At 41.4% G+C, this 27,153-nt stretch overlaps 1 protein-coding gene across 1 annotated transcript; it reads left to right on the top strand.

Moving 5' to 3' along the window:
- Window positions 1–779: 779 nt before the first annotated feature.
- LOC106000612 (vomeronasal type-2 receptor 116-like) lies at window positions 780–22,465 on the top strand. Its single transcript, XM_013035894.1, has 9 exons — window positions 780–917; window positions 7,477–7,740; window positions 8,946–9,005; window positions 9,144–9,310; window positions 14,464–14,752; window positions 15,131–15,940; window positions 18,138–18,365; window positions 19,376–19,499; window positions 21,546–22,465. The coding sequence occupies exons 1-9, from the start codon at window positions 780–782 to the stop codon at window positions 22,463–22,465; spliced, it is 3,000 nt and encodes a 999-aa protein (XP_012891348.1).
- The last annotated feature ends 4,688 nt before the right edge of the window (window positions 22,466–27,153 follow it).

Genomic DNA, 27,153 nt, shown 5'->3' with positions numbered 1-27,153 from the left:
TTGGGTGGTGCAATCTTTATATTCTCTCTTTGTCAGCTGCCATCTTGCTCTGCTTCTGGGGAATCCTCTTGAATGATGACATTCTCTGAGTCAGCTTAGTGTGCCGCTACTACATGACATGAATTGTATTTCTTTGTTTTCTTTTTTTCTCAGTTGTGGGGCCTGAACTCTGGGCCTGGGAGCTGCCCCTCCGCTCTTCAGCTCAAGGATAGCACTCTACCACTTGAGCCACAGCACCAATTCCGTCTTTTTCTGATTATGTGTGCTGAAGAATCGAACCCAGGATCTCATACAAGGCAAGTATTCTACCAGTGAGCCACCTTCCCAGCTCTTATCTGTTTTCTTTATTTTGCTCAAAAGGGAAGATTTACTTCTTTGCAGAAGCGTGCCTCATCGGCAAAAGTGTGGCAAGAGAGCACAGACACAAGGCAGCCTGCTTTCCTATTTACTCCTAACACAGCAGGCCCTGCATCCCTGCTGATATTGGTTGAACTCAGGTAGACAATCTGCTATCAAACTGAATTGTATTTCTTGAGAGTTTCTTCATATGCAAATTTTATTCTTTCCTTGCTCCTCTCTTCTTCTCTCACCATCATAGAAACTCCTGGTTCACCAATTTTATTCTGACAGAGACCTTGTGCAAGAACTCAGGAGATAACTCCCTTCCCACATCATGGATTCAGTCTGTTTATAGCCTACTGATTAAGTCTGACTGCAGAGACTTGGGGCACTGTTCATACAATGCCACACTCCATTGGTTGCTGAGGCATATTTTTGACATGACCATGTCAGAAGAGAGTTACAACATCTATAATGCTGTGTATGCCATGGCCCACGCCCTCCACCAGATATTTCTTCATCACATGGAAAAGCCACGAGTGGACAATGCACAACCAAGGGCATTTCTCTCTTCACAGGTAATGACATTGCTTTTGGGTGATTTGCTCTGGGTATGTAGACTTTCTATTGAAGGTTTCATAGCAGATAGTACTAAGTCACCTGGCTCCATTTTGGAAAATACAAGAGACACTGGGCCTATAGTGCTGACCATGAAATGACTGCAGAGCTATGAAGACAATCTCTTGAAGATCGCTGCATCCTTGACAAGGAAGTATCTGCACAAAGTATCTGCACAAAGATGGAAATGTCTGGAAGACCAATAGATTATTCCATTTATAATGACTCAAAGAAAAGAGTGCTCACTGTTCTGTAGGTGCTTATGTAATGGCTGTTTTTGTTGGACAACTATGTATTCAACACAGGGGACTTGATGAATTTTACTACTACAAAGCTTCATGGAGAACCAAAACAGCCTAACTAAATAAAGTGAATGGGTTTTAGACTACCATGTCTAATGTCTACATCAAACTTTATGAAGTCTCTGATCACTTGCCCACTAGAGAAAAGGAAACTTCAAAACCAATAACTTTTTGCCCTTTATTGAGTATAAACTTACAATTTGGGGCTAATAATTAATAGGTAGTTGCTCTTATACATTCATCATACTCCAATAGTAAAGGAAGTTAGTATTAAGTCTTTTCTAAGCAAAGAGGCTAAGGTACAAGGGACCTGTTGCTGGATTCTCAGCAAGATAAAATGACTGTTTACCTTGTCAAAGAGGACAATGTACCAGAATGATACTGATCTCATGTCTTTTGCCCATAAACAGTGAGCCCAATGCAAACACAGTTGTAACAGTTTGTGTTTAAACAGTCACAAGTTACATTAAAATTGCTCACACTTAACTGAGTTCCAGTGCCTTAGGCCTGTAAACTTAGCTCCTCAGAGAGCTGATATGTGAGGATCATGGTTCCAAACCATCCTGGGAAGGAAAGTTCATGAGTCTTTTATCTCCAGTACCAACAAAAGTCAGAATGTATACATGGTTCAAGTGGCAGAGCACTCACTTTACACAAAAACAATGCTCAGAAACAACACCCAGACCCTGGCTTCAACTATCAGAACCAGCACCAAAAAAACAAAACCCATAAGAACATCAGCTCATTTTCATTTCTTTAGGTGGCCAAGATGGAAATTCACTGTGAAGTACAGAAAGATGAAGCATATGAAATAAAAAGAACAACACAGAAGAAAGAGATCATAGCTTGGCAAAAATAGGAAATTCTGAATAGTATCATTGATGCTGTTATTGTTTTGTCAGTCTCAGGACTTGAACTCTGGGCCTGGGTGCTGTCCCTGATCTCTTCAGCTCAAGGAGAGTGCTCTACTACTTAAGCCATAGCACCAGTTCTGGTTTTATGATGATTATTTGGAGATAATAGTTTCAGAGACTTTCCTGCCTAGACTGGCACTGAATCACAATCCTCAGATCTCAGCCAGTGAGTAGCTAGGATTACAGGCGAAAGCCACGAGTATCCCACCATTGATGCTGTTTTGATAACTGAGGTCCAGGCCTTTAATACTGTTGCAATAGTTCCTTTTCAGTACTCAGAAAGAGTTTAGAATGATACATGTATTATAGTTAGGGGAAGACTTGAACAGGAAACAGAGCCAGTACAGTGTAGGTAGAAAAAAAACATTGGTTACCCATTCTGCTAACCAAACACAACTAAGGACGTATAAAACTTGGTGAACTGTGAATGCAAGTGTGAAATAATTTTTACTGGCTACCCAAAGCAATTATGTTTTTATGTATGATTAAGAGGTGATATTTCCAAGGCTTTTAATTTACATCATTACTTACTAGGTAGAGCTGTATCTGCCTTTAGACACAACTAAGGGGTAAAGAACCAAAGATCTTTTCAAGCTTGGAGCCCAAGGAAAGCTCAGCCTCAATCCTCAGGACTGACAAACCAGGAGCTGGCCATTGCCAGTCTCTGTGTCAGAAGATACAAGCGTGGAACCTATAGCTGTCCAGGAGACACTCAAGTAAAGGAGAGAAAAGATGGGCTCACCATTGACTTCCATAGGACCTATGTAAAATCAATTTCCAGACCTCACAATTAGTCAATTTGTGCATCATATCGGACCAAATCTCTAAGGACACCCAAATAGAAATGGAAGAAGAAGAGAAAAGAGAACAACAGAAACACTAGATTTTTGAGGGGATCTCTTTAGCCATGCTGGCAAAAGATAGTGTGTCCTTTCTTCCACTGCTTTATTTTCTACTTACATTTTTCAGATCCAGTGGTGTTCAATCACCTCTTAATTGGACTAAATTACACATCATAAATGTGTTACTGTTTTACAGTGAAATATGACAAAATAGACAAGACACAAGAAACAAAGATTGGCTTCTTAATTTGTTATATAGTTTCTAGATGACTCTATATACTGGACCACATATATGGTGTATAAGCATGCACATCTAAGGGAAGCTAAGAGGAGGACAAAGAACTATAGGAAAATGGGTGAAAAAATACAACAGAGGGGCCCATCAGAGGCACTGGTCATTGATGAAAGTGAACTAAACAACTCAAGGCTGGTGATGGGAGGGAGAGAAAGAGAGAGAAAGATGAAACAGCTGATACTGAGCAAAAGGAAAGAAATTTACATATCACCCAATTTGGGAGAAACAGTTTTATTGTTAAAGTCTGCAGAGTTCATAAGCTTTGTAGATGAAGACAATGACAAGATGCATTGTGAAGGTTAAAATGTGTTAGTGACTTTAGTTAAGTATCACTATGCCACAATACTGTGAAATTTATGTAATTACTCTCAATAAAGAAAAATGTTACTGTTTTAAAATACAGACTAAACCATTGTGTCATATGTATTAACTTTTCACATTCTTTTGGAAGTCTATTGGTAAATTCATTATTAATTTCAATATTATGCACGCGATTTTTTTCAAGTCAGACACCAAGGGCTACTTTAGAAGGCTTGGATCTGAGGATCACAATTCAAAATTAGCCTGGACAGAAAAGTGTATGAGACTCCATCTTTAACTTACAAGTAAGAATACAGGACGCGAGGTATTTCTCAAATGGTAAAATGTCACTTGTGAATTACAAAGCCAAGAAAGGCAGTTTGGGTCCTGACTTCCATGGCTGGCACACACACACACACACACACACACACACACACACACACACACGATTTTTTCCATAAATTAATCTTTTCCCTTAAGTTCCCACCATCCAACTCTGAAAACCATCAATCCTGTCTTTAATTTTTTTTAAGCAAGTGATGTCTTTTCTCACGATGGTCTGTGGATGCCAGTGTGGTTAGTGCCAATGATGCCAAAGGCTCAGCAGATACCAGGAAATAAAAAGACGGAGAGCGAAAAATACCCAATATATTAAATAAAAACCAACCAGAGGAGGGAGATGAAGGGTGGGAAGATGGGAGGGCAGGGATGGGAAGGGGAAAAAAGGAGGAGGCAACAATGCTTGATAAGAAATGTACTCATTACCATGCTCATGTAATTGCAACTCCTCTGTATGGTATTTTCACAATGAAAAAAACATATTTTTTTTTTAAAAGGAAACCCACGGAATTTTGCTTGGGCGGGAAGAAAAAAAAAGAAAAGAGATGCCCATAAGTTGCAGGTGAGTCATCTCAACCCGGAGAGGGGCCAGAAAAGCAGGAATAGGCTATGGATCCCACCCGTGCTCAGGATCTGCCCCGAGTTGGTGTTGCTGAACAAACCCTCAGACATGGGCAAGGCCCTAGCCGCATGCAGCCCCTCATGCTCTAGGCCAAGGTCTCCTTCCTGTGATGCTCACTGCCCCATGCCCCAGGGCATGCTGGGAGTATCCTTCCCCTTCCAGAGCAGGACCCTGAGCCCCATCTTCCCCAGAGGCGCCAAACCATGTGCAGGGGCTAAGAAGATCAGACATGCTGCTTGTCATGTCTGGTGACCGCTTGATGCACCCAGTGAGGCCTGCACCCTAGGTTGGTTGGCCTGGTAGGGATGGATCTGGAAACTCCCAGAGGCAGAAGCCTCACTCCTGCACTAACATGTGGTGAACAGCTCATGGACCAACCAGACTGGGTACTGTGATCCGGAAGTCTCTGCGTTCTGCGTATGTTCCCAGGAGGATCTGCAAATGTACTGGTAGCTTCCACTAGCCAAAGGGATAGAAGGTAGAAATTTTCTAACTGGCTTTGAGACCATCCAAAGCTAAGAATATTGCCTTCAGTTTTATGGTTTTCTTATTTTTCTTCTCTTATTTTGCCACTTCTTGCCAAAATTAACTCATCCAAACTCATATTTGCCTTCTTTCCCCATCCCCTCAGGATTCTTTTGATAAAACAATCGTGCAGTGTGTGTTCAGATTTTCTACTTTCTTATAGATATGGGTCAGATAGATAACGTGCAGTTTGCTCTACATACATATTTTTACCATTGTGGTTTCCTTTAAGAGACAAAGAAAAAAAAAGTAGAAATTACATTTAAATTTTCCTGGCTTTGGTTAGATATTTACTTCAACGTAAAACCTAATTTACTTTACTCGATTCTTTTTTTTTTTTTGTGGCATATAGGGCATGAACTCTGAGCCTAGGCTCTGTCCCTCAGTTCTTCAGCTCAAGGCAAGCAATCTACCCCTTGAGCTACAACACCACTCCTAGTTTTCTGAGTGGTTTATTGGAGATAAGAGTCTCAGGAAGTTTTCTGCCACGGCTAGTTTTGAACGGTGATCCTCAAATCTCTGCCTCCTGAGTAGCTAGGATTATGGGTTTGAGCCACCAGCTCTCAGCTATAGCTCAATTCTTTTATTATTATTATTATTGCTCAATTCTTTACACACCAAAAGGCCAATATATGAGTGTTTTTAACTAAAGGTTGCTTTCCTTCAAATATTACCTGAAGAAAGTTACAAGAGTGATATGTAAAGTGATGCAATCAGCTGCATTTTGAAAACACCAAGAGATGGTCTGAAATCCCTCAAGTTTGTTAAGTTTGGACTCTTCATGAAATGTCAGTCTACATGTGATTCTCCTGTTCTCCCAGCTTTATTTTTTTAGGGGGGTCCAGTTGTGGGGCCTGAACTCTGGGCCTGGGCGCTGTCCCTCAGCTCTTCAGCTCAAGGCTATCACTCTACCACTTGAGCCACAGTGCCACTTCCGGCTTTTTTCTTTTTGCTTATGTGGTGCTGAGGAAACGAACCCAGGGCTTCATGCATGCAAGGCAAGCGCTCTACCACTGAGCCACATTCCCAGCCCATGTTCTCCCTGCTTTAAAACCAAATGGGAAATATCAATTTACAACCAGTTTGTCTAAGGATTACTACTTTACATCCTTAAAAATGTCATTTTGAGATCAAATATTCTCAAAGAGTTAATTAAACATTTAATTTTTAAAAACTCAGTAAGGAATGCAGGTGCCAGTGATTCATACCTGTAATCCTAGCTACTCAGGATGTTGAGATATGAGGATCAGGGTACAATGCCAGCCCAGGCAGGAAACTTCTTAGGACTCTTATCTCCAATTAACCACCAGAAAACCAAAAGCAGTGCTGTGGCTCAAGGGATAGAGCATTCTTCTTGAGCTGAAAACTGAGGGACAGCACCTAGACCCAGAGTTCAAGTACCATGACCAAGGGAAGTTATTAAATGAAAGTCTTGAGAAAGGGAATTGATGAAACAAATTGGTTTCATTTGGATACAAAATGATTTCAGAAGCAAAAACGGTCTTCATTTTTTTTTTGGTGTGTTGTGGGGCTTGAACTCTGGGCCTTGGCAGTGTCCCTCAGCTCTTCAGCTCAAGGCTAGCACTCTACCACTTCAGTCACAGAACCACTTCCCATCTTCAATTTTTATACTCACAAAATGTTCAAGTAAGTAGCAGAGGAGTACATCTTAAGTTTCATAAAATATAAAAAAACTCATTATAAAATAATTAGCAATAAATAAGTTGATTGATTATCCAGAAAATTAATAATAACAGACACTAAAGGGTTATGGCCAAAAGGAATATTATAACTCCTTTGGTAACATAATATGACAAAAGATATAATATTACATGCATATTACACACACACAAGTATTGGTGTTTGTTATGTCTATGTTTACATATGGTGAGTGTCTATCATGACACTACTTAGAAGCTGAGTTGCAGAACCAGGCTCTGTTCCAACCAACACATGAATGGAAAAAGTAAATTGAATCACACAGACACAAGGAGTCTTGAGCATGCAATTATATGTTTGAGTCAGGAATATGGTTGGAAGTGGAGATCATCGTGTTCAGTTAATCACCCTGGCAAATGCAGCAGTGGTATATACTGGACACCGTGTGAACAATGAAGCATACAATCTTTCGGTGGGGCAGGGAGGGAAAAACTGGGTAACACTGTAAAAACAGAAATGTACTCAATACCTGATTTAAATAATGGTAACTCTTCTGTACAACACATTTACAATACACACAGACAAACAAACAGACATACCAGAAAGAAAGCACACCGATAGAGGCAAGTTTTCTCTTATTTTTGAAATGTAGGGAGAAGAAGGCATAGATTACTAGAGTAGACACCAATGACAATGAAGTAGAAATTGTTTGCTTCTCCAGCAAGGAAACATGATACACGGTTCAGGCAGAAAAGGCAAATTGGCCACCCTCAGGAGATGGAAGCCCCTAGAGAAGACACAGGAAAATGAAAAAGAAGAAAGTAAAAAGAGAGAGAAGGGGACCACAGCAGATGTGGAAGTGACCACAGGGTCTGGGGAACTTATCACTGTCCTACAGAGGTGTGACCAGGATGGTCCAGGAAGTGACTTCCGTGGACGAGGAAGTGACCTCAGATTGTGGGGTCCTTTGCTGACTCCAAGTCAGGTGATTAACAGGTGACTACTGGTTTCAGGCAAGTGAAGAAGAAGTGGGGAGGGCCTGTTCTCTTGGGCAGACTGAACAGAAATAGTTAGAGTAATAGATGAGGAGAATGGGATAAAAGTTTGTCCTCTGAGCCAGCCACAGGTGGCTCATACCGATAATCCTGGGTATAGAAGCAACAAAGATTTCTACCTCCAAACCCAAGTCAGGCTAGGCCCCTGCACTGATGCTCTTGCAAGGTCTTGCTGGCTACCATCACCAAATAGCATTTGCATCCTTACTTTTCCAACTTACATTTGCCAAGACCTTCCTCATAAATATATGCAGCCAGTTCACAGAACCAGCCACCATGGTGAACTCTGTATACAGCAGGACCCTATGCTGTGACCTTGGTTTCACTTCTAGTTTGAGAAACTAGTAGAGAAAACAGGTAGGGGGACATGGACAGAGCTGGCACCATACAGCTGTCCAAGTGGGAAAAAGAATTCCCAGAACACTCAGGACATGATGGAGACACAGCAGAGCAAGACCCATCCATACACCCACAGCTACCAGGATCCTCAGTGTGCAGACCTGCTATGTTTCCAGAACATCTCTGTCTAACAATGGACTGCCCATATATTGATGAGTGCAGTCTGATGGTCAACAACATGCAAGCACTGAAGAAGTTCAAGATTCAGAGTGCAAATGTCTAATTGGATAAATGCATTGACCTTGAATTATTGATCTGTAATTTTAGGATTCCAGGACACTGTTGGGAATACCTGCAGCAGTAAATAAATATATTGAGCTCTTCTGGTTTCTTGTGCATGTGCAGTTGGTATAACAACCTGAATGTGTCATTTCACCAAACTTCTGTGTCTTCCTTTTCCTTTGGTTTTGAGCCTGACCATCCTCATCTTTGATTGTGCTCCAATAACTCTGACTGAGCCTTTGCTGGCCATGGTGTTCTATGATCATTTGACCTTCACATGGCATCCTCTGGTGTCATCCATTCCCATCATCCCTAGTGACCATTGATTGTTGTGCTTTTTTGTTTTCAACTTTTTGCTTTCACACAAGTTTATAAAGAACTCAACAAGAGAGGAATCCATCCCTGGAGTTTCATTATCTACAGTCTTGGATGAAATCATGGTCCTGACGGTGTGGAGAGGAAGATGGTACACATGTTTTCTAACTTCTGTTTTGACCTTGAATCTGGGCCCCAGATGCACAGCCAGAGGGCAGAACGGGCTCTGTATTCCTCGAGGACAGTGGAGGACATCCAGGTAACAAGAAGCCACAAAAACTGAAGATCCATTTAGACACCTGCCTGATGCTGCAGGAACAGTCTGCATCCCGAATCACAGCTCCATGTCAAAGCAGCAACAATGTTCCCTGTGGCTCTGACACTGCTTCTCCTCCAGCATCCTCTCCTGATCACTGTCTCTGAAGATGGAAGGTGCATTTGCACAGAGAAATCTGTGGCATGCAGCAGGGGAGATGGGGTCATTGCTGGATTTTACCCCCTCTATTCTTGGGAATTGGTCGTTCAAGGCTTCAATGACCCTACCCTGCAGCAACAGAACATTCAGTAAGTGATTGCTTGGATTTTTTAAATTTTGAATTTTCTCTTTGTTTACAGTCAGATGTGCGGGAAGTTTGGACACAATCACTGATGCACTCTGCATCTTCTACACTGCCCTCACTACAACAGCTCTACTTCATTTCAAGTGTTCCTAATGAATATTTTTCTTTCTTCCAAGGGGACAGAGTTTTCTGTCCGTCTTCCATTCTACTCCCCTTTCCAGAGATGTCCCGACCACCCCACCATCACTGTGACTCCTCCATTCATCACTGTTACTCAGGGTCACTGGGGTGACCAAGAGTCCATACAAAGACACTAAAGGGCAATGTCCCCATCTACAGGGCAAAGGCCAGGGAATCTTCAATCCATTCTGTTCTTTATACTTTACAAAACAGGACCAATGTTTGGACCGCCTTCAGGGCAATGATTCTTAGGATAGACATGCAGTTTCTGCTTCTGGGGTTAATTCATGTCAGCAAAACTCTGGAAATCGGGAGCTGCTGGACAGATCAGTAATAGGAAATACATGACACATTTGATTTTTTTCCCCTTAACTAATATAAGTAAGCTTCTGTCCTGCTATCCATGTCTTGGCCTGTCTCCTATGTCATTCCCAGAAACTCTGTTTCCATTCCTTGTTCTCCAAATGTTTTCAGGCTTATTTATTTTTCCCTGCTCATAACTTCCTAAACTAGATTTGAATGTGTTTTCCATATATATTGTCAGTAATGGGTCTTGAACTCTAGGCTTGTATACTGTATCTCTGCTATTCAGCTTAAGACAAGCGCTCTATTGCTGGTGCCACAGTGCCATTTCCAATTTTCTAGTGGTTTATTGAAGATAAGAGTCTCATGGACACTTCTGCCCTGGCTGGCTTTGAACCCCGATCCTCAGATCTCAGCCTCCTGAGTAGATAGGATAATAGGCGTGAGCAAAGGTGCCTGGTTTTTTCATATTTTTTATACACAGTTTCATTCATGCATTTTACCCAGGTGAGGTCACTACTTTCAGATCTATAGAATTCTCTGTAAACTAGATAAGTCATGGATGAATCTTCTCAGACAAGTTGTGTGGAAACACCCTGTATGGGTTTGTTCAGAAGAATACTTTATTCCATTATGGATTTATGAGAGATATTGAAGCCAAATAAATGTGGTGAGGAAGTGAGTGAGAAAGATGGGGCTCATGTATAAACCCAGCATTGGAAACTCTAATGAGCTGTGTTTGTGTGTGTGTGTGTGTGTGTGTGTGTGTGCATGTTCACATACATTCTGGTACTCATGCATCATCTGAAGTCCTGATGGCTGTCCCTTAGAATTTTTTCTCTCATGGCTGGCACTCTACCACTTGACCTACAGCGCTGTACCAGTTTCTGTGGAGTTGCTTGCACATAAAGAGTGTCACAGACATTCCTGCCCAAAGTGACTACAAAACATAATTCGCCTATATCATCCTCCTGAGTAGTTATTATTGCAGGCCTGAGCCACCAGTTCCCAATTCATATTTAATATTACTGACATTCTAGATGTCACGCCTCAGTTACATTGTACACAATGACATCAGCAAATATCCATGAGAGTTGAGATTCTCTCTATGAGAATTTCCCTAAAATGATTATATTGAATGCTAGGAGAACTCATCGTTCTGGAACATTCTTCATTCATATTGGCATGTGATACCATCTGGCCTTTGAAATGTCTCCAAATTATACCAGTCTGACTGGTCTGGCTTTGTGCCTGTCTTTCCAGAAATCCCAGGCAGGCTTCAGTGTTCCTGAGTCTGTACTGTCTTCCACAATGTCAACACTAGATGGAGCCCAGGGCCTGTGAGAAGTCAGCTGTGAGGTGATAAACCACTTCAGTACCAGAGAAAACCAAAGGCAATTTTGGTGACAAATACTCTGTGGTTCTAAAAACCTCACGAGAACCCCAATGAGTCATGGGTCCAAATATGCCTTCTCCTGGGTGCACAGGAGGCCCATATGCCTCATCCACAGGGAATGGCCTTGTGCGTCGATTCTGGCTAGCAATAGCAAGATCTGTGTGCTGGAACTGGCGTTAGACACAGCTGTGGCCACCAGAACTCTGTTACACATGGAATACCAAACAGCAGGGTCACCAAAACAGATGAAGGTTAATCATGTTTCACTCTAAAAGTAGGGACTCTTCACTTGGGATCCTGGACTCTGATCCCAGAAGAAGAAATTCTAGACAAGTCACAACAGGATGAAAATGTGGCAGAACTTTTCTCAGTAAGGAAGCAATGAAACAAGCAGGTAGACAAACAAGAAACAGAAAGGCAAAGACACACTCTAATTGAGAAGAGACACTCAGCTCTTGGGCTTCCAGGGGTATTCAGATGGTAAAAGCAGGAGATCTGACATAAAAGTTACACAAACTTAGGTTTGTCATCTTTGCTCTAATCACTCCTGGTGTTACACTTTCTGATTTCTGTATGTTTTGGCCATTCTTTCCAGATGATTATCCTTGAGGGAAGGAAGGTGTGCTGTTGTTGGCGTAGGATGTTGCATATGTTTTGTGGGAGCCTTTTCGGGGGAAGGCATTTGCCCTACAAGACAACTGCCAATTCATATGATGAGAAATGCATCTCTCAGGAAGCAATGCAACCTGTTGCCTCTCTTTGAAGTAAAGATGGTAGCCCTGTGTTTGGAAATCACATGTTTTTGAGTTGCCTTCTCTAGGATTCATTTTATTCCTTAATTTATCCAGCTTCTTTTTGTGTTCAATGACTTTGGTCCCTTAATCTTAAGATATGTAGATGGATGAATAGCTCTCTGTTTGCTGTGATCTTCCCATACATCATATTTTACTAATCTATTCTACTCCATTTTCCCCTAAATGACATCATTTCCTTAACATTAAGGGAAGTAGATGGACAAGTTTTAAGCTTGAGTTTTTGAATTCCTGACATGCATTAACCAGGCCTCATTTTCCTAGCCTGCCTGAGTACAGCATCCTCAGTCTACTGTGATCAAGACCAATACAGTACTGGGTGAGTACTAAGACTGACTCAGGTTGAATATGGTAGAGGTGTGCTCATGAGCCAAGATGCCCACAACCATATACAATTAGTGATAGCTAATATAGAATTCAGATTGTCTGGTGGTAGATGACTTTCTCAGGTATTGAGGTGATTACAGAGTCTGCCAGAGGCTGTCCTGGCTATATGGTCATGGCCCAGTTCTAATACTATTACCTAGCCCACACTAAGCTCTAGGACAATATCACCATCTTACTTCCCTGTCTTACCTATTATAATTGGGATGGAAAACCATGCAGTGCTACAGCAGCATGGTAAGTTTTGTAAAGGAAGCCACAAGCTGGGTATGGGTGGCTGATGCCTAGAATTCTAGCTACTTAGGAGGCTGAGATCTGAGGAACGGGGTTCAATGCCAGCCCAGGCAGAAAAGTCTGTGAGACTTTTATCTCCAGTAAAACAAAAGAAAGCCAGAAGTGGTGCTGAGCCTCAAGTTCTAGAGAGCTAGTCTTAAGCTGAAGATTTTAGGGTCAGATCCCAGGCCTAGAATTCAATCCCCACAACCAACCAAAAAATAAAAGCAAGCCACAGGACCATCTTGGTGAACACCACCATCTACTCAGTCTATCTAGCATCCCCAAAGCCTAAACTGTCATGTGGATACACTTAAGCCACACTCTAGCTTATGCTGCTGTAGACCAATGCACACTGGATTCCTAGAGAGACTTCAGTTTCTGCCTGGTGCCATCTTGAGCACTGTCCTTCTAGGGCAGTGGTCCTGAAATTATTCACTGTGCAATGAGACTGGACTGAGCCAGATAACAACAGAGTCACATAGCCACAGTGGCTTCACAAGGCTAAGCAAGAAGACAGGTGTCAGCCTACTCCACCCATGGGGGAAACTGATGGAAATGGCATTTGGTTCTGCCTCAGCGACCTTCCAAAACCTCCTGAAAGAATCTAATGGAAGCTGTGGTGCCAGCACCAAACAGTGCCTCTAGTTTATTCTGGATTATTGGTCCAACCATGACATGCCTGACAAAGGGTTTTAAGAAAAACTCTGACCCAATCTTCTGCCCTGCTCACTAGGAGGTTGTATCTCATACCTGCTGTCATTCACAAGATTGGAGGAGGGAGGTTGTGGCAGTGTCTTCCTTCTCTGCCCTAAACCAGTTCCCCAAGCACAATTTAAGGTCTGGACCCAAAAGTAGAGATTATAAGCACTTCCCCAGCACTGGTTGAGTGTATGGGGATGGTGCTGAGATTTAACTTTAATTCTCTCCCTCCCTGCAATGTCGGAGGGTTTCTGTGCATAATGAGCAACTAATGCTGTTAATGGGGAGAAACATGGAGATGGATTCTTCCCCCTTTTCTCACACATACTTTTCTCTTGTTTGTTCTACTAGAGAAGTATCCTCCAGTCCACACTCCCTGAGTCTCGTCTGTTCTTTGTTGGGTGAGGCAATCTTTATGTTCTAGTTTTCTGGGATGCCATCTTGCTCTGTTCTGGGGAATCCCCTAGAATGATGACATTTTCTGAGTGTGCCTCTATCACATGCCATTGATTGTACTTCTTTGATTTCTTTACTTTCCTCACAAGGCAAGATTCATTTCTTTGCAGAAGGATGCACCATTGGCAAATGTGTGGCAAGTGAGCACAGACACAAAGCAGCCTGCTTTCTTATTTACTCCTAACACAGCAGGCCCTGCCTCTCTGCTCATACTGGTTGAACTCAGGTGCACAATCTATTCCCAATTGGAATTTTATTTCTTAAGAGTTTTTCCATATGCACAGCTAATTTAAGGTACTAAATGATTTGGGATGTGAGCTGGGCCTGTTCCTATGTCACAGCAGACAGCAGTGTTTTTCACATATCCATAAGGAGCAGAGAGGAAAAGCCAGCTTGCTCACTCCTCCCACCCTCTCTCTCTCTCTGCAATCTCAGAGGAATAGTCATCTCATGTATGCTGATCAAGGCCTGTTCAGGAACTCTTCCAATTCCAAGAACGTTTCTTAGACTCCAAATTAGAATGCCATCCCGTTGGATCTATACATATTACTGTGTGCAGAAATCAACATTTGATTCAACAAAGTCATGAGATTTGCAGTTAATCATGTTTAATACTTGTATACCTAATCAAATTTTGTGATTTCTGTGCAGGATCAACTTAAAGAAATACCAACTGCTTCTCACCCTGCTGCTGGCTGTGGAGGAGATCAACAAGAATCCCCATCTGCTGCCCAACATGACTCTGGGGTTTGAGATCTATACTGTACATTACTTAGGTACTGATCTGTTAGAGGATCCACTCACCTGGCTGTCTGGGAAGAATAAAAACATCCCTAATTACACCTGCAGAAGAGACAGCGAAGCTATAGCGGCACTCACAGGAATCTCAAGCACATTCTTCCCAATAGGGACTCTGCTGGACCTCTACAAACTTCCACAGGTGAGGCTGGGATGGGTGGGCAGATGTGAAGCCATATCCACAGTGACTGTCCTCAACATGCTGAAGAGGAAGTGGTATCACAAACCCTTCCAAATGCATAACCTCACAGGGAGAAGCCTCCAAAAGTGGTTGGGACATACACATTTTCATTGCAGCAAATAAAGGGTGGGGTGTTGAGAGGAAAGGATGACCCAAAGCTCTGAGCCTTATCTGTACATGTCTACAAAGAGTTCAGAACATGGGAGATGACTTTGCAAATGGGATAAGCAAACTTTTGTTCCCACCTCTGTACTACCAGTTGTTGTGTTGTTCACATCAGGATTGAGATTTGCCTATGACCATCCTCTTCCTGATGTTGTTTCCATTTGTTCCCTGTAGTTCACCTTTGGGTCTTTTGATCCTCTCCTGATTAACCATGGAAAGTTTGGTACTGTCTATCAGATGGCTGCCAAGGACTCAGGTCTAGCCCTGGCCATGGTCTCCTTGATGCTTCATTTCAGCTGGAACTGGGTGGGACTATTCATCACTGAAGACAACAATGGTATGTGGTTCCTCTCAGAATTGAGAGAAGAGATGAGCAAGAGTAGAGTCTGCTTTGCCTTTGAGAACATGATCACTTACAGTGTCCTTTCAGATTACTCAAATGATCTATCAATGCAGCGCCAGCTAATGGACTTATCAACCAATGTGATTATCATTTATGCGGACAGTAAATTTCTACTAGGCTTCATTCTTAAATTTAGGCACTTTTTAATTACAGGCAAAGTCTGGGTCATGAACTCGCCCTATGATGATGTTACTATTGCTAAAAGACATTTTCTGATTGACTCTTTCCATGCACCTATTATCTTCTCTCACCATCATAGAAACACTGCTGGGTTCACCAATTTTATTCTGACAGAGACCTTCTCCAAGACCTCAGCAAATAACTCCCTTCTCAGGTCATGGATTCAGTCTGTTTATTGCCTACTGATTAAGTCTGACTGCAGAGACTTGGGGCACTGTTCATACAATGCCACACTGCATTGGTTGCTGAGGCACATTTTTGACATGACCATGTCAGATGAGAGTTACAACATCTACAATGCTGTGTATGCTGTGGCCCATGCTCTCCACCAGATGTTTCTTCATTACATGGAAGAGCCAAGAGTGCACAATGGGCAACCCAAGGCATTTCTCTCTTCACAGGTAATGGCTTTGCTTTTGGGTGACCTACTCTAGGCATGCAGAACTTCTATATAAGCTTTTATAGCGGATGCAACTAGGTTGTCTGGCACCATTTTGGCAAATACTAAGAGTCTGTTGTGCTCTCCATGAAGTGACGGTAGAGCTGTGATGACAATGTTCTTGAAGAACGCTGCATCCGTGACAAGGAAGAGCTGTGTCTTCTGTCCCCATCCTCACTATGTGTGGAAAAAGCAGTCCCCTTTTCAACAGGATATATTCAAACTATCCTTGTACCTTTTTAAAATAACAGATTAAGGGTGACTAGTTTTTTTTTATTGTGAAAGTACTATACAGAGGTGTTACAATAACATGGGCAAGATAATGAATATATTTCTTATCAAGCATTGTAGCCTCCTCCTTTGTTTCCCCTTCCCATCCCTTCCCATCAGCCACCTCCCCCCATCCTCCCTATCCTATCCTCCCCCACGCCCTGAACCAAACCTGTGAAGTTTGTTTTTGACATAACGACTTGTACATCTCATTGTTGCAATGGGTCCACCTGTATCCCTATTTAAACGATTCTTTTTCCCCTTCCCCTCCAAAAAATATACCAACATCAAATATAGTGAAAGCAGGGGTTATACTGTATACTGTGTGGGAGGGACATACAAAACAACAAAGAAATAATCTTATTAATGTGTTAGAAATAATCGCAAGAAAGATAAAAAACATTTGAATTCATATCTTAGGGTTCATTTCCCTAACATCACCTTATCTGACCTTTTCTACTTGACTCAGACATATACTATATATTACTAATAAGGGAAACCATGGGACCTATGTTTCTTTGGACCTTGCTTACTTCACTTAATATAATTTGTTCCAAGCCTTTCCATTTCCTAACAAATTGGGCAATGTCATTCTTTATGATGGAGGCATAGAGTTCCATTTTGTGTATATAACACTTTTTCTTGATCCATTCATCTACTGAGGGGCATCTGGGTTGGTTCCACATATTAGCTATAGAAATAATGCTGCAATAAACATAGTCGTTCTAGTAGCTTTAGTGTGGTCTTGTTTGTAAATATTTGGGTTAATGCCCAAAAGTGGGATTGCTGGGTCATAGTGGAGCTCTATGTGGAGTCTTTTGAGGAACCTCCATACAACTTTTCAAAGTGGTTAAACATGTTTACACTCCCACCAACAATACAGTAAGGTTCCCTTCTGTCCACATCCCCTCCAGCATCTGTTGTTATTAGAGTTCTTGATTTTAGCCACTTTAACTGGAGTGACGTGTTATCTCAACGTTGTTTTGATTTGCATTTCTTTTAGGGATAGGGAGGTTGAGCCTTTCTTCATGTGTCTACTGGCCATCATTCATTCCTCTTCAGAGAAGCTTCTCTTTAAATCTTTAGCCCACTTATTTATTGGGCAGTTGTTTCTTTCAGGATTTGTTTTTGGGGCATTTAATTTTTGAGTTCCATATATATTTTAGATATGAGACCCTTGTCCGTTGTATGGCTAGTGAAGATCTTCTCTAAGGGTGACTAGTTCTTGAAAACCTAATTTTGCCTAGACACAAGTGACTCACACCTGTGGCTCACTCATGACTACAATTAACCACCAAAAAGACAGAGGGGGAGCTGTGGATCAATGGACAGTATGATTACTTTGAAAAGAACAGAAAAAAAGACTTGAGTGCCTAAGCTGTGAGGTCACACCAAAGTACAGGCATACACACACAGACACAGACATGCACACACACACACACACACACACACACACACACACACACACACACATGCAGTGAACTAAGTCTTGCTTAAGGTAATCTTTCATAGTTGTCAAAAATATTCTATGATTCTACTTAGTTTATTATTTACCCATATTTCAGACTGATTCTGTGATCAGAATCACAAAATTTGTGATTGGAATGCAATTTAGAGAGTCCCTTGAAGTCTATCATATGATAATTCCTATTTGGTTGGTTATGGCTGCAGTTTCATTCCCTTGAAATTGAGCTTCTGCATCCCATCCTGGATACCCAGGTTTAAGAACTTGGTAACACTTTAGTCTGCTGTGGGCCTGCATTTGATACAGTTGGTTGGATTCCTGTGGTGTGTGAATCAGGGGATGGGAAGAAAGAGTAATTCATTGTTCTGGGGTTCTTTGATAACACTGGGAAGCAACTCACCATACTGTAATGTGTCACTTTTAGCTGCATCCCTTTTTGAAGAAGATCCAATTTACCAATCCTGTTGGAGACCAAGTGGTTTTGAATGAGGAAAGGAACTTGGAGACAGAGTATGACATTAAGAGCTTTTGGAATTTTCCAGAAGGTCTGGGACAAAAGGTGAAAGTTGGCAAGTTTTCTCCATCTAGGCCACATGGTCAACAACTGATTTTGTTTGAAAATCTGATAGAGTGGCCCATAGGAATTACCAAGGTGGGTCATTTCTACTTTTTTTACTCTCTCCTTTATAAAAAAGTATTGTTATTAGGAAGTAGTTGTAGAAAGAGCTTACAATTCTCTAAGCCAGGTTATGATCACAATGCTTGTAGACAATGTCACCACATCCTTATTTCTCCCCCAGGGTCAGTGGTTTCTAACCATAATGGCATGATCTATGTATAAATGAGCAATAAGCTTATCCTGTTTTAAAGTTTGTACAATAAAACTATGGCTGAGTGGTGTACATTTCAAAACTTTCTGTTTCTGGAAGTTTCTTACTAACAGATTCATGAAGGGAACAGGGGAACATATCATGGCCAATATGTTGTTCTATGTTTGCATAGTGAATATCATAAAAGTGACACCTGTGAATCATTATTCCAGCACTGTAACAAAATATCTGAGGGAATCAAATGAGAAGGCAGAAGGGCTTGCTCTGCTTCTGCCTGGAGATTTCAGACCATGGTTGGATAGATTGTTGCTTCTTAGTCTAGTGAGACAGGATGTAATGAAAGGAGCATCTGCCAGAGAAATTCACCAACTTTCTGACAGCTAAAAAGCCAAGAGAGATGTTAATGGCCCTGGGTACAGCAGCACGGCCAAAGCAATTAGCCATGGTTTAGAGTGTGGGTTTGAAATTTCCCTGAGTGATTTTCCTCTCATGCTCTTATTCATCTGTATACAGATCACCTGAATTCAAGAATAGGATGCAGGATTAACTCCCATTTCCTAATTTCCTAGAATTAACATCCAACACTTCAAGGCTCCATGATTTCCCAACACTTCAAGGCTCCATGATTTCCCGATAGTGAGTGCTGGGTGTTGAGGCCCCACATATTCTTCAGCTTATGTCAGATGAAACTGTAGGAAGGTTCAGTAAATTCATTTGCTGTGTGCATATAAATATTATGTGTTTTGATGATCATTTCCCCTAAATCATTGGAGTGTCTCAGATGGCAGGTAAAAGGATAAATGGTCACTAACTTTCATCTGAATATTCTCAGCCTCCTCGGTCTGTGTGCAGTGAGAGCTGTGGTCCTGGATTCAGGAAGGCCTCTCTGGAGGGAAATGCTACCTGTTGCTTTGATTGCACTCCTTGCCCAGAGAATGAGATTTCTAATGTGACAGGTGAGTCTGTTAGTTAGAGAAATTCCCCAGCTCTCCTTCCTACCCTTCAGTCCATGCAAGCCAGTGGAGTGATCTACAGTAACATGGCAGGAACACACATGCACCTTCACACAGAGTTCCAGGTCTACCGTTAACCATACTTCTCCTTAGAAGAAACACGCACTGCCCCTCCATTATATCTCTGATTGTATTTTCTAATCTATTACTGGTTTCATCTTGAGAATACCCATGTTCCCCTCTCCTAAAATCACATTTTTTGTATTTAAAGAAAATGTTTACCCATGGTTTCCATTATTTGTAATAACTACTATATGTCTAGGACAAGCAGAAAAGGTCAACAGCTATGTACTTATGACCATATAAGTTGATGTTAAGCGAAACGAACGCCAAGATAGGAACACAAGTGGTTTTTTCTTTCTTATTTAAGGTATTTATAATGGCCATGTGATTTTTTTGTTTCTTTGGTATGTTCCACCCCCATGGTATAACCCCTGTTTTCAATGTATTGGCTTCTGATGCCCTGCATCTTGTATATACATTTTCCTAGTTTGGGGAGGGCAAGGAAAAAAAACTGCTTAAATAGGGATACAGGTTGGCCCATTTTAACCAGTAGATATACAAGACACTATATTGAAAATGAATTTTACTACTTTGGCATTGTTGGGGGAGTACTTGGGGAGGTGGACAAGGAAGGGATCGTAAGGCAGAAACAAAGGAGGAGGCAACAATGCTAGAGAGTAAATGTACACTTTACCTTACTCATGTAACTGTAACCACTCTGTACAGTATTTTTACAATAAAAACATAAAAAAACAAAAAAGGGGGAACAATGCTCGATAGAAAAAGTACTCATTACCTTAATCATGTAACTGTAACCACTTTGTACAGTATCTTTAAAATAAAAACAATATATTTAATAAACAATGGAGAAATGCAGAAAATAAGAGCTAAACACTGAAAAAAGAAAATATCAAGGACCAGTTGTTGATCTTTGAAATGATATGCAAATCATCATGGAATTGTGGATCTAACACAGCCTTTCATTTCTGAGTGCCTATTGCTGCTCATTTCTAATTAGATTTTATTTTCTATTTAGCATGCACTAATAATACAACGGACTTTGTTATGGTCACTCCAGGTCTGACACTGGCACTAGGCTGACTAGCAATTCTTCAAATATAAAAGATTCAGGAGTAGTTTTTCATCTCCATTTCATTTCTCTTCTCCCTCCTCCAGCTGATCTTTCCCAGACCTTATCATATCAGTGGAGGAGAACTGTTCTTGACAAAGAGCAAATGCTCAAGAATTTTGTGTTTGGTGTAATGAGGAGATTGAAGTTTGGATTAGGTCCTCTTGTACAAAGTGAAGTGGTTGGGCTGATTCTCTATTCTCCATTATGTCTTGAATGAGTAGCAGAGAGCCAGAGTGGTATGACCTGTCAAGAATGCAGCACATAATGCTGGTAATTATATATTACAACTGTAATCCAAGCGATTCAGGCAGTTGAGATTTGAGGATGGAGCTTCAATGTAATGATGTACAGGAAACTCAGTAAGATTCTTTCTCACAATTAAGCATCCAAAAAATCTGTAATTCTAGCTGTTGCTCTAGTGGTAGAGTGGTAGTTTTAAGCATGAATACTCTGGAAAACTTAACATGTCCAGAGTTCAAACACTGGAGGAAAGACAGACAGATGGAAGGAAGGAAGGAGCTAGAGAAGGAAGAAGTGAAGGAGGGAGGTAGGGACGAAGGGAGAGACAAAAGTAAAGAAGGAAGGAAAGAAAGAAAAAGAAAGAAAGAAAGAAAGAAAGGAAGAAAGAAAAAAGAAAAACATAAAAATGGAAAGGGAGGAGGGAAAGAAAAAGAAATGTGAGAAAGAGATTTGATGTGAAAGCATTTTGATATAGAGAGTTACTCTATTGGTACTGAACTCAATGCAGGTCAACTGCTGAATCAGGGAAAATGAGCTAGCTACTTCAATGAAGTGGGTTGAGAGGAAAGACAAATACTGAACACAAACTAACAGTGATTCTCACACCTCACCAGGTATGGAGCAGTGTGTAAGGTGTACAGATCATCAATTTGCCAACATCCAGAGAAACCACTGCCTCAGGAAAACCGAGAGCTTCCTGGCTTATGAAGACCCCTTGGGTATGGCTCTGGCTTGCACAGCTCTCTGTTGCTCTGCACTCACAGCTGCTGTTCTTGGGGTGTTTATCAAGCACCAAGACACCCCCATTGTCAAGGCCAATAACTGGGCCCTCAGCTACATCCTGCTCATCTCCCTCATCTGCTGCTTCCTCTGCTCCTTACTCTTCCTTGGCCGTCCCCACACAGCCTCCTGCATCCTCCAGCACACCACATTCACAGTGGTCTTCACCGTGGCTGTCTCCACGGTCCTGGCCAAGACCATCACTGTGGTTCTGGCTTTCACGCTCACTGCTCCAGGGAGAAGCACGAGGCAGTGGCTGCTCTTCTGGGTTCCTAACCTCCTCATCCCCATCTGCACTCTAATCCAGGTGACCCTCTGTGGCCTCTGGCTGCGAATCTCTCCTCCCTTTGTGGACAAAGATGCACAATCTGAACATGGCTACATCATCATCCTGTGCAACATGGGCTCTCTCACTGCCTTCTACTGTGTCCTGGGATACCTTGGCTCTCTGGCCCTGGCCAGCTTCACTGTTGCTTTTCTGGCCAGAAACCTGCCTGACACCTTCAATGAGGCCAAATTCCTGACCTTCAGTATGCTGGTGTTCTGCAGTGTGTGGCTTACCTTCCTGCCTGTCTACCACAGCACAAATGGGAAGGCCATGGTGGCCGTGGAGATCTTCTCCATTTTGGCCTCCAGTGCAGGTCTCCTAGGCTGCATCTTTGCCCCCAAGTGCTACATCATCCTGATAAGACCTGAGAGAAATTCTTTCTCCAGGTTCAGGGAGAGATCACGTTCTGGAAGAAACAAACATTAAGGTAAACATAGATGTTGCCTAGAATGTTTAGAGGCTCTGAGAGCAATCTGTGTCACATCTTAGTCTAATGTAAGGACTTCTTGGAACAAACAAGTTACTCGTATTCATTTCTCTGGTTATGTTAAAGACATAGCACATTCCCAACAAGACCTCTTAAATTTGCATTCTAACTTGGATATTTTATGAATCCTCCAATGTATTCTGTGCTTTATACTATCATACTTGTTAATGAGTACATTATCTACTGTGCTTTTTCCTTTCTCTTTCCTGTCTCAATTATTCTTCCTACCTATCCTATATCACTGATTGAATATCACTATATTGCTAAGCTAGTAGTATAGAAGTTACGTTGTTGAACATTTCCATGCTTTCATTATGGTAACTCAGGTCCATTCTCTGACCTACCTGAATATTTCTGTTCACATATTTTCTATTTTGCTATATTCCTGAGTGTATTTTACTGGAAAATCTCTCATTCTCTCTTCTTTCTTTAAGAATTTAAGAGCACGATGTTAATCTGCTGCAGTGAAGAAATGTGAATGCACCAAAATAATTACAGTTGTCCAAATGAGCAGCTGCAGCAATAGTTTGCTTATTGGTCATTATTTCTTATTGAAATACAAAAATACAGAGTACACAATTGGCCAAGCAGAGCCTTTTCATCCCAGTCCCTAAGAATCCTCAATATTAATGGATGGAGAAATCGAATCCCTTATAAGAAGAGAAAAAAATCCCCCAGAGAGGACAAAAACATCAGATAGGCTCAGACTTCAAAACTCTCATTGATCTTTACAATTCTATGAGAACAAGAATGATTCAGAAGAGTCCCTAAGAAATAAAAATGTTGAGGAGCTTGAAGGAAGAATACTGTCAGGCCACCACCACATTGTATACCCAGGAGGAGTCCAATGGACAAACAAGTACATGTCTCTGAGTCCAGAGATCTTGATGTAATTCAATGCTTTAGCTGTGGCTCAGTGGAGTGACGTCACCCACACATGCATGACAGAGATACACATAGTGCTGTCTCTAATTCTGCTGGGCCATGGATGCAAAACAGAAAAGCATCTGCACAGAGACAGAAATGTCTGGAAGCCAAACAGATTATCCCACTTAAAATGACTCAAAGAAGAGAGTGCTCATTGTTCTGTATAGGTGCTCAATTAATGATCGCCACTTCTGGTTTTCAGTGGTCCATTGGAGAAAAGAGTTTCATGGAATTCCCTGCTTGGGATGGCTTTGAACTGCAATCCTCAGATCTCAGCATCCTGAGTAACTAGGATCACAGGCATGAGGCACCAGCACCCCGCCATTGATGTTGTTTTCATAACTGAGGTCCAGACCTTCAATATGATTGTGATAGTCCCTCTGCAGTACTCAGAAAGAGTTTAGAATAATACAGGTATTTTAGTTGGGGAAGACCTTAACAGGATCAGAACCAGTACTGTATAGGTAGAAAGAAAAAAAATTTTGCTTGCCCATTCTGGTAACAAAACACAACTATAAGAACATATAAAACATAGGGAACTGAAGCATTCACACAAGTGGTGAAATAATTTTTACTGCACTGTCCTACCATCTGGCTACCCAAAACCATTTTGTTGATATTTATGATTAAGAGGTGGTATTTCCAAGACTCTTCATGTATCTAATACATCAGTACTTACTGGGTAGAGATGCTTCTGTCTTTAGACACAACCAAGGGGTAAAGAACCAAGGATCTCTTCAAGCTTGGTGCATAGGGAAAGCTCAGCCTCCATCGTCAGGATTGACAGACAAGGAGCAGGCTAGTGCCAGCCTCTGTTCCAGAGGACCGCAACTGTCCAGGAGATGCTCAAGTTAAGGTGGGAAAGGATGGACGCATCATTGACCTTAGGAAAATCAATCTCCAGAGCTCACAATTAGCCAACTTGTGCATCTTACTGGACCAAATCACTAAGGACTTCCGAACAGAAATCGAAGAAGAGAACAGAGACGATAGCCACACTCCATTTTTGGAGGAGATCTCATTGGCTATGCTGGCAAAAGATAGTGTGTCCTTTCTTCCATTGCTTCATTTTCTGCTTATATTTTAAGATCTAGTGATGTTCAATCTCCATTTTATTGGACTAAATTACATGTCATAAACGTGTTTTCCATTGAGATATGACAAAGTAAACAAGACCCAAGAAATAAAGGACCTCTTCTTACTTTTCATATAACTTCTAAATCACTCTATGTTCTTGATCCCATATATGCTGCATAGGCATGCACATCTGAGGGTAGTCAGGAGGAGGGCAAAGACGTGGAGGAAAATGGGTGAAAAAATAGAGCAGAGGGCCTATCAGCGGCACTGGTCATTGATAAAAGTGAACTAAGCAACTCAGCAGTGATGATGGGAGGGTGGGAATGAGAGAGAAAGAGGAAACAGCTGATACTGAGCAAAAGGAAAGAAATGTACATATCACCCAATTTGGAGGAAACAGTTTTATTGTTAAAGTCTGTAGAGTTCATAAGCTTTGTAGATCAAGACGATGACAAGATGCATTGTGTAGTTTTAAATGTGTTAGTGATGTTAGCTAAGTATCATTATGCCACAACAGTGTGAAATTTATGTAATTACATAATCTCAATAAAGAAAAAGTGTTACTCTTAAAATATGGACTAAAACCTTAGGTTATGTGTATTAAATTTTCACATTCTTGTGGAAATCTATTATTAAATTCATTTTGAATTTCTATATTAGATACGTAATTTTTTGTGAGCCAGACACCAGTGGCTCTCTTAGAAGGCTTGGATCTGAGGATTACAGTTCAAAATTAGCCTGGACAGAAAAGTCTATGAGACCTCATCTCTAACTTACAAGTAAAAATATGGGACAGGAGGTATTTGTCAAATGCTAAAATGCCACATGTGTATTACAAAGCCAAGAGAGGGTGCTTGGGGCCCTGACTTGCAGAGCTGATACACTCACTCACACGCAGACGTTTTTCATATTGAAAACATAAATTCATATTTAATTCCCTTTACTTTTGCCACGCAACTCCAATAAACGTCAATCCTGTATTTAAATTTTTAAAGAAAAAGCAAGTGGTTTCATTTCTCATGAGGGTCTGTGGATGCCACAGTGAGCAGTGCCAATGATGGCAAAGGCTCCACAGAAACACGGAGGAAAAAAAGAGTGAAGACAGACAGACAGACAGACAGACAGACAGAATAGCCAATATATTAAAGCCACACAATCATTAAATGAAAACCATCCCAAACTCTGAGAGCAGAAGCAAAGGGAAACCCACGCGTGTCAGGTAAGACACCTCAACCCAGAGAGGGGGCAGAATAGCAGCAATAGACTATGGATCCCACCCGTGCCCCCTGGGCTTGCTGCTCAGGATCTGCCCCATTTAGTTGTTGCTGAATCTGCACCCAGACACAGTCAAGGCCCTGCGGTATTCCAGAACCACATGCAGTCCCACAACTCAAGGCCATGTTTTCCATCCTATGATGCTCACTGCCCCTTACCCCAGGGCATGCTGGGAGTATCCTTCCATTTCCAGAGCAGGACCCTGAGCCCCAACTTCCCCCAGAGTCGCCAAACCTTGCGCAGGATCTTCCCATTACCTCCCCCCACCCCAGCAAAAAAAAAATCAGGAACACTTTTTGGACCTTTTATTAAATTTTTAATTTTTAAAAAATAAACAATATTTTTAATATCTTTTTTCCTCTTATAATTTTTATTTTAGGTATATATGTGTGTGAGTGCTTTTATAAATCTCTTTTGACATTTTGGTCCTTTTTTTCTTCATATTTTCTTTTTTTCCCCTCTTTTTTGTGTGACTTAATTGCTAGATTATATCTGCAACCTTTTGACTGTGCAAGTACAGGACTTTGTTGGGGCTTGACTTAAAATAGTGTTCTAGCACAAAAATGGTGTTACTTTCATACCAAATTGGCAGAACAAGCCAGACAAACACAAGGAAAATGGCAAGTCAGGGTATCTCAAATCCTACTCATGATAAATAGGTGACAGACAGATAATGAATAATCCAGAGGAGGGTTCCCAAAAAGCTCTACAATCACTACTGCTAACATGATGAATGAAAAGATTGAAAACCTGCAAAGGACTCAGTGTGAGCATGATAGGGAGCAAGAGGACCCAAACCAAAGATCAATAGAAGAATCTGATGAGTGTGAAGAAGCTACTCAAAGATTAATACAGGAATTGCATGAGAAGGTTGAGAACACTCAAAGAGAAATAAAGGAATTGTGTGAGCAGGCTGAGAACAGTCAAAGAAAACTACAGGAATTGGGTGAACGCGAGGAAGCTAATCAAAGAGTAATTCAGGAATTGGAAGAGTGGGATGAGAATAGACAAAGATCAATAGAGACATTCATGGAATCCATAAACAGATAGCTGTAAGAAGTCAGGGAGACTACAAAGGGAATGCTGAATGGAGCCCAACAGAAGGAATGGGAGTCCAAGGAAAGCATAACCATTCAACTAAGTGATTTGAGAATAAACACTGAACACCAAATTAAGGAAGTAAAGAAGTTCATACAAGATCTAAAACAAATCTCCAACTAAGAATTTGAAGCCATCAAAGCCAATCAATTAGAAGGAAAAGAAATAAAAAACAAAGTAGGAAGCCTTGACAGTTGTTAAGACCATGCATAAGATTGAATCTCGGGGATTGAAGAAATATTACATATTA

Source organism: Dipodomys ordii, unplaced genomic scaffold (assembly GCF_000151885.1).
Source record: "Dipodomys ordii isolate 6190 unplaced genomic scaffold, Dord_2.0 Scaffold230, whole genome shotgun sequence".
Lineage (NCBI taxonomy): Eukaryota > Metazoa > Chordata > Mammalia > Rodentia > Heteromyidae > Dipodomys > Dipodomys ordii.
The sequence above is the reverse complement of the archived record's forward strand: the minus strand, read 5'-3'. Positions and strand labels throughout refer to the sequence as shown.

Excerpts from the sequence above, each read along its gene's own strand:
- LOC106000612 (XM_013035894.1), top strand. The coding sequence starts at position 780 with ATGACCATGTCAGAAGAGAGTTACAACATCTATAATGCTGTGTATGCC. Across the intron at positions 14,753-15,130 it reads ACCTCTACAAACTTCCACAG|TTCACCTTTGGGTCTTTTGA; the intron begins GTGAGGCTGGGA and ends TGTTCCCTGTAG. Across the intron at positions 15,941-18,137 it reads AGGCATTTCTCTCTTCACAG|CTGCATCCCTTTTTGAAGAA; the intron begins GTAATGGCTTTG and ends TGTCACTTTTAG.